Source organism: Capra hircus, chromosome 12 (assembly GCF_001704415.2).
Source record: "Capra hircus breed San Clemente chromosome 12, ASM170441v1, whole genome shotgun sequence".
NCBI classification, from domain to species: Eukaryota; Metazoa; Chordata; class Mammalia; order Artiodactyla; family Bovidae; genus Capra; species Capra hircus.
The window spans coordinates 1,047,885-1,067,381 of NC_030819.1; the positions used below are offsets into that span (position 1 = coordinate 1,047,885).

General features: G+C 60.2%; 1 protein-coding gene across 4 annotated transcripts; it reads left to right on the top strand.

The window, feature by feature from the left end:
* On the top strand, positions 420–19,072 carry CARS2 (cysteinyl-tRNA synthetase 2, mitochondrial (putative)). Of its 4 annotated transcripts, none has more exons than XM_018056354.1 (15): positions 420–634; positions 995–1,045; positions 4,659–4,776; positions 10,163–10,234; positions 10,332–10,437; positions 11,139–11,222; positions 12,177–12,306; positions 12,636–12,769; positions 15,413–15,480; positions 16,095–16,161; positions 16,473–16,611; positions 17,310–17,433; positions 17,829–17,927; positions 18,601–18,807; positions 18,949–19,072. In XM_018056354.1, the coding sequence occupies exons 1-15, from the start codon at positions 435–437 to the stop codon at positions 19,015–19,017; spliced, it is 1,668 nt and encodes a 555-aa protein (XP_017911843.1). In that variant the 5' UTR covers positions 420–434; the 3' UTR covers positions 19,018–19,072. The 4 variants fall into 4 exon arrangements, with proteins under 4 accessions (XP_017911843.1, XP_017911842.1, XP_017911844.1 ...); XM_018056353.1 differs by having other exon boundaries at positions 18,954–19,072; XM_018056356.1 differs by lacking the exon at positions 4,659–4,776 and having other exon boundaries at positions 620–634; positions 18,954–19,072.

A 19,497-nucleotide genomic window follows, 5' to 3' on the forward strand; every position in this document is an offset into this window, starting at 1 on the left:
TGGGCGGTGCCCTAGCTTTGCTCTTTCATCCGGTGACAGGGTGTGCCATGTCGGGGTGCAGACGTGCTCATTGTGTGCATGGGCAGTGCTGGGGTGCAGACGTGCCCCCGGAGCAGGCGCGGAGCCGTCCGGCTGCCCGCGCCGGGGAACTGCCTCCTGCGGCGCGCGGGCCGGGCCCGGGGTTGCACCGAGGCGGCTCAGTCGGGCGCCGCCCTGGACGGGAAGGGCGGAGCTCTGCCCACCGCCCCGGGGCGGGGCCACCACCCTCGCCTGCCGCTCCCCTCCCCCACCGAGGCGCGGCCCCGCCCCCCGCGCCGCGGCGGACTCTGGTCTGCCTCTTCCGGGTGGGCGGGGCGTGCCGGGCCTTCCGGTGGGCGGGGCCTGGCGCCCCCCTTCCCCGCGTGGGCGTGGCCGGCGGGCCTCGCGCGCCGGCCATGCTGGGGACGCGCCGGGTCTGCGCGGCCGCTTGGCTGCTCCGGGCCGCGCTGGGCCCTGAGCCGGGCCGCTCGGCGTCGGGGGCGCGCGGGCAGGGCTGGCTGCAGCCCGCGGGCTACGACACGGGCGTCAAGGTGTACAACAGCCTCACCCGGAGGAAGGACCCGTTGATTGTGAGCCGCGCGGACGCCGCCTCCTGGTAGCCCGCCGGGACTCGGGGAGCGGGGATGCTGCGGGGCGGGAGGGGCTGCACCCAGCCTTTCCGGAGGCGGGCGCCCTGCGTGGTGCGCGGGCTTGCGTCCTCAGGTGCAGGCGTTTAATGAGTGATAAAGTACTCCGGCGGCACCTGTAAAGACCCTGGGGTAGTCCCAGCGTTTCATGGATTTGGCGCTGAATTCAGTGATCCGAGGGTCGTACAGCCCCGGGTACGCACCCCCAAAGCGGTTACTTTTGTTTTCTTTTTTACAAAAAGACATGATTATATGCTGATTATGACTGAGAACGTGGCATCCTTTCTTGCAAGTTTGTTTCACACGGTGGGTCTTACCTCTGTCCCCAGGTATAGCTGTGGACCAACTGTCTACGATCACGCACACCTGGGTCATGCTTGGTGAGTGTCCTGACGCTGAATTCTCACACTTTAAGGGACCGTTTATTTTGGAAAGAAAGCCTTTTGCAGGTGTTTTTTTTTTTTTTTCTATCCCTCAAGTGACAACTTAAGAATCCTGAGTAGTTAGTTATTCCAGGCGTTGTGGGAAGCATACATATTCCATCCTCACTTGGTCCCCGTAGCAGTGCTAAGCACTTGGTCCCATTTCAGGTGAGGAGACTCGGACACAGTGAGAGCAAGGGAAAGGACCGTTTTGCAATCAGATGTTTCTTGTGTTTAGTAAGATGAGGCCATTCAGAGGGCCCTTGAGTCAGCTAGTCAGGTGTTCCTGCACCCCCCTCCCCCCCCCATTTACTTCCCAACTTTGGACACGTCACTTTATTACTGAGTCCTGGTTTCTTCATCTTTCGGATAGGGATAATAATATTCTTTTAAATCTTGACAATTTAATGAAATACAACCCACAACGTGCTGCTTAGCCCAGTCCCTGGCGTGGGAAGGCTGGCGAAGGCTCACCTGTTCTCCAGGGTGGGTGGCTCGTGGGAGGGCATGCCTTCAGAAGCGTGGCAGGTGAGCTGGAGCCTGAGCCCCTGGCCTCCCCACGCGCGCTCGCTCTTCTGACTCTGTCTCCTGGGTTTGTCCAGATCGCTGCTTTTCCTAATATATTGTCTGTTCTCTAGTGCATCTCTTAAATTTATCTTTTCAGATCTATATTAAAAGTTGCCTTTATTTGCTATGTATTTTAGAAAGTGTGCATCACCCAGCAAGATCTGAACTTTTTTGTGTGTATTATAACAAAATAAATAGACTAGTAGTCGTTTTTTCCCCCTTCACTTTGGGCTAACTTACTGTTTGTTGTTGCTCAGTCGTGTCCAACTCTTTGTGACCCCAGGGACTGCAGCATGCCAGGCTTCTCTGTCCTTCACCGTCTCCCGGAGCTTGCTCAAACTCACATCTGTTGAGCCGGTGACGCCATCCAACCATCTCATCCTCTGTCACCCCGTGCTCCTCCCTGCTCCATTTTTCTCAGCATCAGGGTCTTTTCCAGTGAGTCAGCTCTTTGCATCAGGTGGCCAAAGTACTATTAGTTATAAAAAGCATATTTTGATCTCTTTTTTGAAGTGTTAAATATGTTGGGGAAATACCGGAAACAATAGAGGTTAATGTTTGTCCTGCCCTGGAAAAGCTCTCCACGAAGGCAAAAGAGAAAGAAAACATTTTTGTTATTGAAGGAGAATGAAATGAGTGCGGGGTGCACCGGCCCCCTGCTGAAAGGATCACAGAAACAGTAGGAACTGGTGAGGTTCCGTGTGAGCTGGGTGGGCCCAGCTCTCTGGTTCAGGCAGGTCTCCAGCTGGAGTCCCACAGGTCAGGCCCCTCCTGTTGAGAGGTGAAAGTGACCTTCTTGGCAACTTCCGTTTCAAAGAGAAGGCTTCTGGGTCCTTGAACCTTCATGAGTTGTGAGACTCAATAAGGCTTACTTAGCCATTGGAAACATCTAGATACATTTTGAAAGGACGAAGGAAGAAATTCTGAAAGGAAGGGGGAGCGAGGCAGTCTCGCCCTTATTTTTCACCCAGGAGCATCAGTTGCAATCTGCGCTTGTCCTTAACCATGCGAAAAAGTGTGCCGACCTGCAGTGTGCCGCCCAGCCGATGCGCACAGCCCCCAGACTGAGAGACAGAGCCTTCCCAACACCCCAGAAGCCTCCCGTCCGACTCCCTGGCCAGGGTGACCGCTCTGGGCACTCATCACTCAGGAAGAGTCATCAAGTGGGGGTGTCCCTTGTGAGGCAGAAACCTAAGACGTCGGAAAAGGCTGTGGTCTCAGGGGCTGGGATGGTCAGGCACAGTCCACTGCTCTTGAGTTCAAAAGCCAGACGCCCAAGACCGCCTCCTCTGTGGGTCTGTTCCTGCTCACTCTCCAGGTTCCTGCCTCCACGCCTTCCTCCCCACCTGCTTCTGCTTTAAAGAGACAGATGCTTAACTGGACAGCACTCTGTGCCCGGCACTGGTCTAAACGCGGTGCACACCTCAGCCAGTGCAGTTCTCTCACCCCGCCAGCTGGTGGTGCTGTTACCTCCTGAGTGTCACCCGGGAAGGGTCCCCGGTGGACAGTGCTGAGCCAGGCTGGCTGCAGAGTCCAGGTTCCCACGTGTGGGGCAGCCTCGGCCTGGTGAGTGGACCTACCCCTGGGCTCCCAAGGTGCCCACAGGGCGGGTGAGTCCTGGGGAGCGGCCACCCTCGGGTATCGGGCCCCCAGCACCTGCCCCTCCCCACCAGCTCCTTCTAGCCACACGTGTGATTCAACTTTTTCTTTCACTCTGTTTTAAGTTCTTGTTAACTTCGTCTCTTAAAATCTCATTTCTTGTAGTGTTTTCCTGACTTGACAATGGGGGCCACTGGGATGATGTTTATAATCAGAATTAGCTGAAATTTCTGCTGCGCAGGCACTGAGATTATGTACCGCAACCCTGTGAGATAGTAGGCTTTCGTCCAGTTTGTGGATTGGCAGTCTGAGGCTTTGAAGGGGTGTTTAACCTCTTAGCTTCTTGGGAAGGAGTTTCAGAAGTGGCTTGGCCCTAGGATCTGGCGTCAGCTGTGTCCGGGGTGGGTGGGTCTGGGGACACAAGGGACACAATGAGGAGGAGCTTTGTTTTCAAGGGACAATGATTTTATGAGCCCAAGGTCGGAGTGGCCACATGTGTAACAGGGATGAGCGTGAGACTGGCTGAGCCGGAGAGGTAAGGCTGCTCTTATTGGGGAATCTAGTTTCTTGAGATTTTAAGTAGACATTGGATTTTAATGCAAGATTAGTCCTGAATATTCGTTGGAAGGACTGATGCTGAAACTCCAATACTTTGGCCACCTAAGGCGAAGAATTGTCTTACTGGAAAAGACCCTAATGCTGGGAAAGATTGAGGGCAGGAAGAGAAGGGGATGACAGAGGATGAGATGGTTGGATGGCATCACCGACTCAATGGACATGGGTTTGAGTGTACTCTGGGAGTTGGTGATGGACAGGGAGGCCTGGCGTGCTGCAGTCCATGGGGTGCAAAGAGTCGGACACGACTGAGCGACTGAGCTGAGCTGGATCTTAAACCCTTGCTTTCTCAAGTCTCAGTTGCCCCCATGCAGCCTGCCCGTAAGCTGGAGTCCCCACTTTCCACAGCTGTGTGCACACTTCCTGGGAGTGACCTTTCCAGCTTTGATGGGATCATCTCTGTCTTGACTTATTATCTGCTGCTGTCTCTCATCACGGTCAAATGTTAGTCATCCTAGAACATGAACATGGGCAGTAAAAGCACCCAGCATCTTGGCCGCCTCCTGACTTTGCATCACGAGTGAATCTTTATACAGTGGAGCAGGTGTAAACTCACTCAAACAATAGCTCTAAAGTTAAAAGTGCTCGTGTTGGGTCCTGAAATTGAGGCAGCGCCTTAGTTTTCTCATGCGGACCCAAGAGGGCCAGTGAAAGGCTTTTCCTTTTCCAGCTGCCCTTGAACGTCCTTGATCATGCAGTTGTGCAGTCTCACAGTAAAGGTTGCAGACTCTTTTGAAGAGTGCAGTAGTGACTTTCAGGATGAAAGATGCCGTAATGTTCTTCCTTTTAGCTCCTACGTCAGGTTTGATATAATTCGGAGGATCCTCACCAGGGTGTTTGGATGCAACGTCGTCATGGTGATGGGAATCACGGACGTGGATGATAAGATAATCAGACGCGCCAACGAGGTGAGCGTGGGTCATGCTGAGCAGTGCTTTGATCCGTGAGTGGCCGACCCCCACCTGACAGTTGTCTACACCTTACGAGACCTTTCACGCCTGCTGTTCACACGTGACCTCGTGAGGCTGTTCAGAGAGGTCTCCTCACCCTGCTGAGAGAAGTTTGGTCGACTCCGCCCTCACCGAATCCTCTCATCCCGAGGACACCTCCCAGGCTGAGTCCAGGCCCTCCCTGCCCCGTCAGCCTGCGGGACATACCTCCCTCCCTGTTACAGGGGGAGCTCAGAGGCTGGCTTGGGAATTTCGCTCCTGTGAGGTTTGATTTTCTCACTTGTTATATAAACAGGACACTCCTCTTATATCTCGTGGCATTTAGAGGACCTTTTTTGGGGCGGGTTTCTGGCATAGGGATTAAATAAAGTGTTTTGTTACATTTTTATTTTTTTTACTCAAGAATTTTTTATTTCATTTTTTTTTTTTTTTGGCCTCACCACGAGGCTTGTGGGATTTCAGTTCTCTGACCGGGGATTGAGCCTGTGCCCTCAGCTGTGAGAGCGTAGGATCTTGTGCATGGGTGACCACGGCATCCCCTGTGGTTATACTTTTAAAAGTCTGCTTCCAAAGGGTCCCCCCTCTGTGGTTTATAATCAGCAGCCCTGTATAACAATTCATATGTGACTGTGTGTAACAGTTGTGACTTCCCAGGTGGCACGAGTGGTAAAGAACTCGCTTGCCAAGGCAGGAGACGGAGGAGGCGCGGCTTAGATCCCTGGGTCGGGAAGATCCTCTGGAGGAAGGCACTCCTGGAGAATTCCATGGGCAGAGGAACCTGTAGTCCATAGGGTTTTAAAGAGTCAGACACAACTAAAGGACTTTAGCACGCACGCACATATATAACAGTTATCTCTAAAAATACATAAAAATTTGTTAAATTATCTAATTTATAGAAAAACATGCTGAGTGCTTTATGTCCTATAACTTTAAGAGTGTCTGAATGCATAGATAGGGCTTTTCTGGAAAGCCAGGTTATTCTTTACATTGTTTTGTAACCTGCTTTTCCCACTGACTGTATTTTGAGTGTTTTTTTGCGTTCTTAAATGCTCGTCAGCATCTTAAGAGGCAGCGTTCCGCCGCGGGCACTGTCTGAACCTTCCGTCCTGGCTTTCCTCCCGTGTTCTGTCATTTTCTCTCAGATTTATTTTCTGGGAAGCCCGTCTTCCTGTTTCCTACTGACTGCCTTCATTCAGCATTCGGGGGAGTGTGTCAGGGGGTACTCAGCGACCCCCCTGGTCTCTGCGGCGCTGATACCATGTTGTTCTGTCTGATCTCCAGATCCCCGGCCTGTGCCTCGTGTCCCCTGGGGTCAGGAGTCTGCCCTGGCCACCACGTAAGCCCAGCGCGAGGTCACGCGATGCTGGTGTGGCTGTGGGCACCGTGAGTGGGGAGCTGAGGGACGTGGGAGGTGGCGGCGGGAAGCAGGCGGGCTATCCCGGCTGCTGGAGCAGGCCCACTCCCTCCACCCGCCCAGGGCCTGCACTGTCTCCCTGGGGCCGTCTTCGCTGAGGTTGTGCTCAGACACTCGCTGGGCTGGCGGCTCTGGGGTCCAGAGGAGCCTTTGAGCGAATCCGTTGCAGGAAGCAGTGGCCTCTCGTCCACGGTCAGGACAGACAGGGGCAAGGAGCAGGCCTGCCAGTCCCTCTGGAGGCTGCTGCGGTCCAGCCGGGGCTGAGCAGGACCCCGGGCCCCGATGGGAAGGTCAGCCCTGCGCTGCTGAGCAGGACGTGGGCTGGAGCCGGGCCTGGCTGTCCGGGAAGGGCAGGGAGAGGTGGGGGACTCTGACGCAGCAGGTGGGCGAGTGTTGGTGTGGGGGTAACCCCTGCAGAGAGGGTGCCGGGCTTGTCGAAGAGGAGGGTGCCCGGGTCGTCCGCTCGGCGGGACCTGAGGCCACCCAGGTGTGTCCCTGTGCTGGCTGAGTTGGGGTCACCTGTGAATCTTCAGAATCGGAGGTGGGTTCTCCACCTGTCATGAAGCTCAGCTGGTGGGGGCCAGCGGGGAAAAAGGTTGGCAGGATTGGTTTAGAAATGATAAGCGTAGAGAGTGTTTTAATTTTTGACAGCTGAGCACGTCCATACTTGTTACACAGCAGGATGCTAACCTGGCATCACTCAGTCTTTGTTCTGAAGATACAGATTCATCTGCTTCCGCATGAAGCACACAGTTATAAAAACACCTACTTGTTTCTTAGTGTCCAACAAAAAGGCTGTTCTTTTTACCAGAGGCAAGGTTTTTTCTTGACGATGGCCGTATCCTTCATGCCATCTGCTTCAGTGTGTGCTCTTAAAATAGTTTAAATTATATTTCCTTTCTCTGAATCACTTCCTTGACTTTAACTTTTGGCAGTTTTACTGTTTGTCAGGAATAAAAGCTGCGAGGATTTCTGGGGGAGTAATGAAAAGAAACAAGGTATATTCGCAGGGTTACATTTTGTTAAGAAAAATGATACTGAATGTCTTGGCGATTGTCTTGGCGATTGAAGCGGAGTTAGTGTTTGTGCTTTGGAACCCTGGCCTGCGTGCCCTTCTCTCCAGGAGGAAGGTTGGACGCGACGCGCGTTCAAGGTCCCCTGCCTGCCTGGGATGGCGCTCAGCCCAGGGGATCGTTGTTGTTCAGTTGCTCAGTCGTGTCCGACTCTCTGCAGCCCCATGGACTGCAGCACACTAGGCCTCCCTGTCCATCACCAACTCCTGGAGCTCGCTCAAACTCATGTCCGTCTAGTCGGTGATGCCATCCAACCATCTCATCCTCCGACGCCCCTTCTCCTGCCCCTAATCTTTCCCAGCATCAGAGTCTTTGCCAGCGAGCTGGCTCTTCACATCAGGCGGCCGAAGTACTGGAGCTTCAGCATCAGTCCTTCCAGTGAATATTCAGGGTTGATTTCCTTGCAGATGGACTGGCTGGATCTCCTTGCAGCCCAGGGACTCTCAAGAACCTCCTCCCCCTACCCCTGGGCCGGCCTGGACTCTCAGGGCCCTGGCCAGTGTGTCAGCAGCGCCCCCTGCAGGCAGTCCCGTGGAGAGAGCAGCATGAGCCCCTCTTGGGGGGCCCAGGGGCCTGGAGGTTCCGGTACAGTTGCTTCGTTTCGGGGCCTGATTCACTGTCCCCCACGCCAGCAGCAGCTTGTGTCTGCTTCCGGCCCACAGTCACCTGTGACCGTCCTCAGGGTCCCGCCGAGGGGGCGAGAGGAGCCACTGTGAGCAGAGGGCCCCCGGTGTGCGTGTGAAGGACCCTCCGTGTCCTGTGTCACCAGAGCCAGACCGCCTGCGTCTGGAGTTCCCAGGGGCGAGCAGAAAGGCAGGTCGAGCAGAGCAAGTCCGTAAAAGGAGAGGCCGGAGGAGGAGGCGCCTAGCGACTCCTAACGGTTCAGGAGCTGCAGAAAGTTGTTTATTTTTCTTTACTCTTTCCCCTTTCGCACAGCTCTGTAGAGGCAGGCTGGAGAAGGAAATGGCAACCCACTCCAGTGTTCTTGCCTGGAGAATCCCAGGGATGGGGGAGCCTGGTGGGCTGCCGTCTATGGGGTCGCACAGAGTCGGACACGACTGAAGCGACTCAGCAGCAGCAGTAGAGGCAGGCCAGGCCTGGGGGAACCTGTGTGTCTGCACACAAGGTCCAGGCCGACGCGCCCTCCACATCTGTGGCGATGCTGACCGCCCCCGGCCCCCGCAAGCCTCCTTTGTCCCCTCCGCCCCTGCCTGCCTTCTGTGTCTGGAGACCGTGGAGATGAAACACCAATTCACAGTTATACCAAGAGACAGGCGATGGGGCGCGCTAGAATGTCCAGAGACAGACACAGCAAATTATGGAAGTTTGGTAAAGATGGCATTTCACATCAGCGGGGGACAGAGGAATTACTCAGTAAGAAGTTGACGGTTGGGCAGCCATCTGGGGGAAGAAATAAACCAAAGCTGGATATATGGCTCGCAGCCAGATTTGAAGCTGATCAGAGACTTCACATAAAGATGTGGAAGCACGGATTATTAGAGTGAACCACGGGGCGCTCTTCTGTAGCCTCCTGTTCAGAAGGCTTTGCTAAGTTTGTTTCCAAACCCAGAAAAGGTCGAGAAATGTAAAAGATCGCTAAATGCAAAAATGAAACTTTCTGCGTGCCATAAAATAACCGTAAAGTTGGAAGACGTTTGGAAACAGTTGAAATTCATATGGAGGATAAAAGGTCTATTTCTTTTCTTGAAAATACTTTCTCCATATCAATAAGACTTTAAGGACCTACAGCTCGGTAGAGCCATGGTTAACTTCAGACGGTTTAATGCAGATGGCCCCTAAACACTCGAGATGTTCAAGCTCCCTCCGAACAGGAGAGACTCGGGTTAGAGGTGCAGTGAGAAGGCGCCATTTATCGTTAGCGCCACCATGACCGTGGTCTGGCGGGTCCTCAGCAGCGCCTGAACGAGGTGCTCAGTTTCAGGTTCCTCTGGAGGCGCTGGCAGCGGCCACCCAGGGTGTGCACGCGTGTCCTTGAGCAGGGCGTCACACGTGGTCTGCCCCCGTGTGTGTGTGAGCACACTCACTCGTGCCACGCGTGGGTCTGTGGCTGAGGGCGGTGCCCCCGTGTGTGTGTGCACTCGTGTGCATCACGGCTCAGCGCACTGCGTGCCCAGGGCCTGCACACCATGCAGCTTTAGCCGAGGACGCCAGGTGCAGGCCGTGGGGGGGGGTTTGGGAGGAGGCACAGACAGTGAAGGTGTTTGCTTTCCGGGAGGGCCCGGGCGGGGGCACGCTTCCCTCCCACCCCCAGGAGAGGATTACTGCTCAGGAAACTCATGAGGAAAACTCGGAAAACCAGGCCAACTTATCAGGCCTCTGCTGCTCTTTGGGTCCAGAATTGCGTACCATCGGAAAAACTTCCAAAGCAGCACAGTGACGCTGGGTGTTTGGTCTGTGGTTTGCTTGGCCTTTGCCCCTGGCGGATGCTGGCTGACTGCTTCTCGGGGAGGCCCGCTCCGCCACCAGGGGCCGCTCGGGAGGAGCCACTGGGCCTGGTGACCCGACCTGGTGTCTTCCGTCCCCGGAGTCTTACCGTGTACACGGGACCCCGGGGCCGTCTGAGGGGATTCAGTGGCACTGTCTCCACATTGCAAAGAGAGCTAAGAGAGGCATGTGTTGTCTTGCCCACGGCTGCCGTGAAGAGGACACTCTGCCCACCAGGTTCATCTCTTCAGTAAACATCCCCAGGCTGCAGTTTCCAGGATGATTGTCGTTTTGGGGGGAGTTGGGGGAAAGCAGGCACAGGGCTCTCTGTGAGCAGTGCCCGTGGGGGCGGCTGCCCTCCAAGGCCCCATCCTGACCCCTGCAGACGGACCCCCGCCTCGTTATCTTGCAGATGAGCGTGTCGCCCGCGTCCCTGGCCCGTCTTTACGAAGAAGACTTCAAACAGGACATGGCGGCCCTGAAGGTAGGTGGCTGGTGAGAAGCCCGAGCGATGGAGCCGGTCCGGCGGGGCCTCCATCCGTGTGGGGCCGGGGAGACCGCAGGTCCGTGCCCTCCCGCAGGTCCTCCCACCCACCGCCTACCTACGGGTTACCGAGCACGTGCCTCAGATCATCACCTTCATCGAGAGACTCATCGCCAACGGGCATGCTTACTGCACAGCAAAAGGTGAGCCCCCCGTCCAGGCCACGGCCCCCGAGAAGGGCGGTGCAGACGGAAGGTGAGCCCCCATCCTCAAGGCCAAGAATGGCGGTGCAGACGAGGGTCAGGGCTGGGTCGGAGCTAGGCAGGTGCAGGTGAGAAGGCACAGGTTTGTCCAGGTGAAAAGTCTCAGCTTACCGCGGCCCTGCACTGACCGTGGTGTGCGCCGGCCATCAGGAGCGCAGTGCCTTTGGCCGCAGCCCTCCTGAACATGGCTCCTTCCCCACCGCCACCTCATGGGTCAGGGGCGGGGGCCGCCCTGGCTCCGCAGGGCGCCCAGGAGCCCGTGTGCAGCTCAGGGAAGGCGCCCCACGGTAATGCATGTGAGGAGCTGCCTGCGGTCTGAGCGGCAGGGTGCTCTCGCGGTGTCTGGACTAGGAGGGGGCGTCTCGGTTGGTGGGTGTGTAACATGGGGGCCAGAGCTGAATGCAGGCCGCCAGTGAACCCAGCAACCTTCCCTTTGTGTTTCTGCCTCCACCGCTGGACGGCCGTGGCGCGTCCGCATGCTTGCTTCCCTAGTACGGGGCGGTCTAGACATGCAGGGAGGGCCAGCTGGGGCTAGAGGCTGCGTCCTGTGTTTGAGTTCTAACACTGTTAGCTGTGATGCGCGCGTAGACGCGGATGTTGACGGCCGAGAAGTGGGCTTCACCATTTCTTTAACAAAACAGGCAACGTCTACTTCGACCTGCGGTCGCGAGGCGACAGGTACGGCAAGCTGGCTGGCGTGGCACCCGGGCCGGCGGGAGAGCCAGGTGGGTCCCCCTGCCTCCTGCGGGGCTTCCGGGGAGAGAGCCAGACCTTCCCGAGGCGGGTCGGGGGTGAGAAGGCCTGCTCCTCAGACGTCGGTTGCGGCTGAGGTTTAACTTAAGGGGTTTTGGACCAGAGCTCACGTGGAGGTCTCGGGGCTCCCCGGCCTCTCGTTCCTCCCCAGTCACCTCTGCGCACACGCTCGTCCGTGTGTCCTGTCTTAACACTCTGGTCCGTCTTGCCGCTCTTGTATTAAATCCCTGAGGGGGTCCATCGTGTGTAAACGCCGTGTGAATTTCCCCTGTAGCAGGTTCCCGTGTGTGTTTCAGCATCTGGCGCCTTCCTGCCATGTTTGTGTCTGTTCCTGTACCCTCGTCTGCTCCAGGGTTCTGTTAGGTCAAAGTCGGTTTTATAGAGAAGCAATAGGAAGTGTATGGCACTATATTAAAAACACTTTAGAAACGATACTATGTAACAGAGTCAAACGCAAGCGATCAGAACCCCAGCAGAGCAGGTGTTTTCAGGCGTAAGCCCCGCCCTGCGGACTGCGTCCTGTCGGTCCTGTCCCTGGCTGTGTGCAGACTCCTGAGCCGTGCTTGTCATCTCTGCTCCAGGCGTGCCTCCCGCTGCCCTGACCGTCCACGCCGGCAAGGAATGGCCTGGCCCTCGGGAAGTGGGGAGGGAACGTCCAGTACACATTCCAGCATCAGCAACACCTTTTAGGAAAAAATAAGAAAAAATTTTCTTGGCCGACAGCTGGGGGTCCACCTGCTTCTGGCATGCTCTGGTCGGGGTCTGGGGGCTGCAGCCTGCACGTGGGAAGGAGAAAAGACTTGCAGGAGAGACGTGTGGTTGCCTCTCCGAGGAGCGGGCTCTGGGGTGAGCGTCCCGGCTGTTCCGTGGCCGCTGTGATGCTGGCTCTGGGTTCCCTCCGCTGACGGCCCACTTGTCGTTGGCAGTTGACTCCGACAAGCGGCATGCCAGCGACTTTGCACTGTGGAAGGCGGCGAAGCCCCAGGAGCCTTTCTGGGGCTCCCCGTGGGGCAACGGGAGGCCTGGCTGGCACATCGAGTGTTCCACCATCGCCAGGTAAGCCTCACCTGTGCTGATCCGGACGTTGGGGCGGTGCCCGGCTCAGTCAGCAGAGCATGCAGGCTTTTTGATGTTTTTAAAACCACATCTTCAGTGCAGAGCAAAGAAAGTAGAGTGTCTTTATGAGGAGAAAAAGCTGTAAACTCGGGGTTTTTATGATGTGAAAACAGAATCTCAGTTGCTGCATGCGTCAGCCGGATTACCACGCGTTTAGAACTGGGCTCTGTTTGGTGTGTGCAGAGGGCTGGCAGGCGTGACCGCAGGAAGGGCGTGGAGACGGTGTGGCTGGACCCGGGTAACTCCCTGCTCCACCCCGTGCCTTGCAGTCTGGTGTTCGGAAGTCGGCTGGACATCCACTCGGGCGGCGTGGACCTGGCGTTCCCGCACCACGAGAACGAGATCGCCCAGTGCGAGGCTTTCCACCAGTGCCCGCAGTGGGGCAACTACTTCCTGCATTCTGGTGAGTGCCGGCTCCCGCCGGGCTGCCCGCCTCTGTCCCGTCAGCTCTGCGAGAGCCCCACTGGGTGCACCCCCAGCCGCTGGTCGGTCCAGCCCGTCCTAAAGGAGGGCAGCCCTCAACACTCCCAGGAAGGACTGAGGCTGAAGCTCCAATCCTTTGGCCACCTGATGCGAAGAGTCGACTCACTGGAAAAGCCTCTGATGCTGGGAAAGATTGAAGGCGGGAGGAGAAGGGGGCGACAGAGGATGAGATGGCTGGATGGCACCACCGACTCGATGGACATGGGCTTGAGTGAGCTCCGGGAGTTGGTGACAGACGGGGAGGCCTGGTGTGCTGCAGTCGTGGGGTCGGAAGGAGTCGGACACGCCTGAGCGGCTGAGCGACAAAAGATCAGCTCGTAGAACAAGGAACAGCCGCCCCTCCAACGGTCCCCGGCGTGCAGTCGGTCGGACGAGAATTTCCTTGGACGGGAAAGCCGAGTGCGTCTTTCGGAACTGAAATGTGAGCTGAAGAGAATTCGGAAACCCAGCAGTGCTGTTCCATGGAAGTTCCTTTCAGTGAAGCTGTGACGAGGGGTCTCAGCGGGCCGCCCTAGTGATCATGACTGTGCCGGCCTGGAGCTGTGGCGGCGTCACCACGAGTGTCTGTCAGCCTCTGAGAGCACTGCTCTCCCCTCACTGTTTAAGCAGCTTGTGATTGACACCAGCCGTTCGCTCCCAGGAGCACACAGCGAGGGGGGAAGCGGCGGCGTCCCGAGCAGGCGGCTCTGGAGACCCCGTGAAGCCCGGGGGCGTGAGCGTGTCCCGGTCCTGGCAGAGGTTGCAGGGCCGCCGCCTGCTGGTGTCACCACCGCCCTGGGACGGGCCCTGGAGCTGTCGGAGGGCGGGGGGTACAGGGCTTTGGTGCGGGTCAGGTCGGGAGCCACAGGTGAGCGATGGCGTGGGCACAGGCACTGTCTCGTGAGTCCCTGGGTTCAGGAAGCCGGGTTTTCTGGCCAGGTGGTACTAAAGGCAGCAGCTCCGGCTTCAGCACGTGTGAAGCTGCTTCCGGTCCGCGGCGAGGTCGCCATGGTGACCGGGGTGCGCTCACTGCCGCGTCTCCTTCACCCCAAGTTCACGCCTGCTCCCAGCCCCGAGCTGCCCAGCCCCAGCGTGTGCCCTGCCGGGGCCCCTCACAGTCCACGTGACCCCAGCCTAGTGTTGCCCCGAGGTCGGCTGAGCGACGAGCCAGGCTGCTGCCCCTGGCGCTGGAGCTGAGGTCTGGTGTCCACTTTGTGCGCTGCTCAGAGCTCGACAGTGGCCGGAATCACTCCCTCCTGCCGGCCCAGCACCCGATGAGCCGTTCCTCTGGGGCTCCCAGGCAGGGACCAGTAGGGCCCCCAGGACCCGCGTGTTTCCTGTCAGGGGCCCACACCTCTCTTCAGAAGCCACGTGGAACCGTCTCCCCCTGGGTGGGGGACTTGGGAGAGCAGAGTGCCGCAGCCCGTGCGGGGAGGAGTCACAGGGCCCGGTGAGGCCGTGCTCCCGTCCCTGGGCCGGGATCGGGTGACCCCGTGTTAACCGCTGGTGTTGCTCATGAGGACGCGGGGCCTGCCGTCAGCGCTGGCGCCCCGGGTGACCATGGGTCTGGGCACAGGTGGCAGCGTCAGCAGTGCCAGCACTCACGGAGGTCCGTGTGCACACGTGTGGGTCCCGTCGTTTAGATGCGGGCGGGTGGGAGGGTTCGCTCCGTGTTCTGGAGGAAGAGTGGTGTGCCCGGACACCTGGAGAAGCGATCTGTTTTCCTGGACTTCCCAGGTGGTGCAGTGGTAAGGAACCCACCTGCCAAAGCAGGAGACGTAAGAGACGCGGTTCCATCCCTGGGCCCGTTAGATCCCCCGGAGGAGGGCATGGCAGCCCACCCCAGTGTTCTTGCCTGGAGGATCCCAGGGGCAGAGGAGCCTGGAGGCTATGGTCCTTGGGGTCGCAAACTCGCACACGACCCCGTGCCTCCGCACACACAGGGAGGTGGGCGTGGGGCTCAGCAGTCAGGTGGGTTTCGTTCCCCAGACGCTGTCGGTTTTGTGAGACGTCCGCTGCACTTGGTGTAGGCCGCATGCTTCTAGGGTTACGCGTTCAGGGTCAGGTGTTTTTCTAGAAGCCGCACTGTAACCAGTTCTCAGGAAAGTTGGCCTTGGGCACCCTGGGGTGAAGCATGTCAGGAAAGGTGGACGAACCTTCTGCTGGGAAAGGAGTTTCCTGGGAAGTGAGCCTGGAACCCAGGCGGTCCTGGAGGAGGTCCTGGCTCGGATGGAAGCGTCCTGAGGGGTTCAGGTTCCCCATCTTTCACATACACAGGACTGAGATGGTGCTGGGTGGGGCACACTGGTGAAGCAGCTACCGCGGGAAAGCGCTCAGGGCTGCCCAGGCCCACGGTCCATGGAAGCAGAGGGTGTCCCCCCGCCGTTTGTGAGTCATGGGAGGGGGAGGGTGGTCCCCGCGTTGTGATGCCCGGCCAGTGGGCGTGGCCCCCTTCCTGGCCAGCGGGTCGGGGGGCTCTGTGCCGGCGCCCACAAGGGGGCAGTGAGGGGCAGGGTCCCTGGAGGCTGGGCTCCGGGAAGGGCTGCTCCTTCCCGCCTGGAGAGCTGCTGTGCTCTCGTTTCAGGGCACCTGCATGTGAAGGGTGGAGGAGAGAAGATGTCCAAGTCGCTCAAGAACTACATCACCATTAAGGTAGCATGCCTCTCGGGGCCCCCACGTTGCCGACGCGTCGTGGAGGCTGCCCTGAGCGGGAGGCCCACCCGGGTCCCCGGGTCTCTCCCCCTTCCTGGTGCGGTCCCTGTAGTCACGGCTGCACTCAGGCGCCCGTCTCCAGGAGGTCAAGACCCCGGGCTCGGGACCGCGTTAATTCACGTGCAGACTGCAGCGTCCCCTGGGTGGGCCTCCAGTTGGCTGGTGTGGGGGGCTAAAAGGACCGGGAAAGACCCCTTTTCCACACTCCGAGGAGGAGTGTCAGGAGGCAGACGTGGACGCGGAGATAACTGGGTCAGACGGGTCTTCGTGTGGATCTCGGGGGCGGCCTGGTGAGGCCTGAGGACCTTCCTCAGCTCAGGGTTTCTGAGTAGAGTGCAGTCTGTGGGATTCAGACAGGCGCTGACCACACTGAAATACAGGCACCCATGCCCGCCCTCTCCGGGGTGAGCTGGGCCGCGGGCTGGGCCGTCCAGCCAGATGAGCAGGCGCAGCGCGGGCGGGTGCGGCCGCAGGTGGGTGGGAAAGGCCGTGCAGAGAAACGTCCGTCCAGCCGGAGGGTCAATGGCTCATCTCACCCGTGTGCCCCCCACCAGGACTTCCTACGCTCCGCCTCTCCAGACGTCTTCCGCCTCTTCTGCCTGCGGAGCAGCTACAGGTCAGGTGAGCTGGCCGTGTGGCCCGAGTCCAACGGCTCCTGGGGACCCTGAGACCCAGGTAGACGCCCCCTGTTGGCGTGCTCCCCTCACCCGGCGGCCACAGGTCTGCCCTCAGGCCTGAGCCCTGCTCCGCCTCACGGGGCCTGTGGTTCTTCCCGCCGCCCCTGCCACGTCCTGAGCCAGGCAGAGATGAGCGGGCCCAGGGCCTGACCAGCAGCCTCAGCAGGGCCGCCCCCCCGGTGTCCAGGGTCAGAGAGGGCAGCCCCTCCCTGGCCCACAGGCAAGGCTGCACCTGTGACTGCCCCCACCCCGCAGCCATCGACTACAGCGAGGGCGCCCTGCTGGAGGCCAGGCGCCTGCTGCGGGCCACGGCCGCCTTTGTGGAGGATGCACGGGCCTACGTGAGGGGGCAGCTGGCCGGCGGCCCCGTCCAGGAGGACGTGCTGTGGGAAAGGTGGGTGCACAGCGAGGGCCCCGAGGCATGAGCCGCGTGGGGGCGGGTGGGGAGCGGGCCCGGGAGGCCGTTGAATCACGTCTAGGATACGGGGGTGGGGTAGGAAGGGGGTCTGCGGCTGACGTCAGGGACGGTGAGAAGCTGGGGAGGTGACGGGGGTGAGAGAGGAGGAGGCCGTCGAGGCACCAGGGGCTGAGGCCGCTGGGTCTGGGGGCTTGGTGTCGCCCCCTGGGGACCCTGGAGAGTGGTGAGACGGGACTCCTCTGGGGCTGCTCGGGAAGAGGCGTTGGGAGGAGACAGACGAAGCGGCCTGCTGGCCCCCACGGCGGAGTGCAGCACGGAGCTGAGCGCCAGACCCGTGAGGTCGGGAGCCGTTGGCCACGGGCCCCCCGGGCGGGGGCACGGGTGGGCGGTGGCCTGCTCACAGGCGAGCGGGGAGTCCGTGTGTCTGTCCACGGAGGGCCGGCTGCGCTGGGTAATGCAGCTCTGGGCGCAGGAGCAGGCACAGCAGAGCTCTGCGTCTCCAGCGGGGTTGCTCGGGGCTCTGCCAGGCCTCCCCTGTGCCCGGGGAGCGGGGGATCCTGGGGCAAGGGATGGCGGGTGGGCGTGCGGGACGTGTGAGCGAGGGGCCCGCAGGGGACCTGACGCTGCAGCTGGGGGGGCAGGACAGACGACAGCCCCGCGCTCTCCTCCCCCAGGCTGGGCCGCACCAAGGCGGCCGTGCAGGCGGCCTTGGCGGACGACTTCGACACGGTGCGGGCGGTGGATGCTGTCATGGACCTCGTCCACCACGGGAACAGGCAGCTGAAGGCGGCCGCCGAGGTAACTCCCGGGCCGCGCTTGCCATCCCGCCAGGCGGCCCCGCTCCCGGCCCACGCCCCCAGGGCTCCCCAGGAGCAGTCATCTCCCGAGGGGGGCACTGGGGCCCCGGGTGTGGACAGGAGCCTGGGATATGCCGTCACCTCCCGGGCTCCGCGGGGTCTGAGTGGGTCACAGCGACGTCAGCTAGGGGTGGAGGCCGCCGTGCGACCCCAGCTGGCCCCCGGCCCGCCCGCCCCGGGCCAGGCTCTCCACGGAGGCTCGTGACTCTGTGACCCCCGGGGGGCCACCTACGGGTACAGGTGCGCAGAGCACACGGCCGCGCCCCCTGCCCGCCCGGGCTGGCCTGCGGGGGCCGCGCTCTGGCCTCTGAGCGCCCTCCCCGGTGACTGCCACAGGAGCCCCGTGGTGCCCGGAGCCCCGCCGTGCTGGGGGCCATCGTGGCCTCCGTGGAGCAGTTCTTTGAGACGGTGGGCATTTCTCTGGCCGAGCGACAGGTATGCTTGTCTTCTCTTTTCAGTCCTGTTTCGGGACTTCAGCTACATGCCAGCATGTAACAGACGCTTTCTCCCTTCATAAATGCTGGTTTTAACGTGTAAGGCCAAACTTCTCACACGTGTAAGACGTGTCACGGTCCTTGAAGGCACGCACGCATACTGAGAGCTAGCACACGTTAGCTGGTGATGAGGTTCTGAGCAGACCAGCGTCCGCCGTGGCTGCAGTGTGCTCCGGGCCGCCTGTGTCCTGTAGGGAACCCCCCAGTGGACGCAGCAGCTGTGGTGAGCTCTGCAGGTCCCACCCGTCAGGGTCCCCGGGACGGCAGAGGCCCAGCCCCGTTCCGAGAGGCATCCAGCGCCAGCCTCTGGTCCCCCATCTGAGCCTTCCTCGGCCTTCCTATCCTGACACCTAGGCGCTGGCACCTCCGAGTCCATCCTATGCCAGAATGGGGCCAGGCCTGGACACCAGCATCTCCCAGAGCCCACCCCTGCCGAGGTCGCGGTGGGGCCAGGACGCCGGCATCTCCCAGAGCCCACGGCCTGGACGCTGGGACAAAGATGCGCCCCAGGCCCTCAGCTGCCTGTTCACACCCACTCACGCCTACACACCCAGCTCACACCCCCGCACACACCACTTGCCCCACTCACCCCAACACACCCCCGCATCCCTCAGTGTGTTCCAGGGGCGGGCAGCCCGGCCGCCTTGCACAGCCTGGTGGAGGAGCTGGTCCGCTTCCGGCTGAAGGTCCGACAGTTTGCTCTGGCCTCCGGGGAGGCCCCTGGGGAGGCGAGGCAGCAGCGGCTCCTGGAGCGGCAGCCCCTGCTGGAGGCCTGCGACACGCTGCGCAGGGACCTGGCCGTCCATGGCATCAGCATCAAGGTGAGCGCTCTGCGGGGCCGGGCTCAGCCGGTGTCGTAGACGCTGGCGTCTCTCCCGGGAGCACACCCGCCCCTGGCTCGGGCCTGCCCCTGAGCCCCGACACCTGCCTGTCCACCCACCTGGGGCCGCATGCCTCCCCAGGACAGGAGCGGCTCGTCCACGTGGGAGCTGCTGGATCAGAGGACAGAAGACCCCAAACCCAGGAGCTGAGGACTGCCACGGTTCTGCGCCCTTTAAGTCACAGTAAAGCCTTCATGTGAAAGTTGCTGTTGTGGCTGTTTTCCCTTAAAATGAACCAAGCCGACACCACCCCAGCACCCCTTCGGTGTGAACAGAGGTGCTGGAAGCCCCACACGGGATCCTAGGGAGGGCGGGCAGGACCCCGGCCCAGGGCCACCTGGGCCCTGTGTGAGGGGCAGCGTCGGCCTGGGCCTGTCGACGGAGTAACGCGTTCCCCAGGGACGCACAGCAGAGGAAGCCCCCGCAGGCGCCTAGCTCCCACACACTGCGCTCCCGCAACGCTGGTTCTTGGGGTACCAGCCTGAGCAGACGCCCCGGGGCCAGGGCTGTGTGAGGGCGTCTGGGTGGCACGGTGGGAGCCAGCAGGGTGAGCAGGGCCCGAGCTGGCCGGCGGCGTCGCCCTGTCTCCCTGTTGTCGCAGGCGGGGAGCCCCAGCTGTGCAGGGCACCA

Excerpts from the sequence above, each read along its gene's own strand:
- CARS2 (XM_018056353.1), top strand. The coding sequence starts at position 435 with ATGCTGGGGACGCGCCGGGTCTGCGCGGCCGCTTGGCTGCTCCGGGCC. Across the intron at positions 635-994 it reads CGCGCGGACGCCGCCTCCTG|GTATAGCTGTGGACCAACTG; the intron begins GTAGCCCGCCGG and ends CTCTGTCCCCAG. Across the intron at positions 16,612-17,309 it reads GAGGACGTGCTGTGGGAAAG|GCTGGGCCGCACCAAGGCGG; the intron begins GTGGGTGCACAG and ends CTCCTCCCCCAG.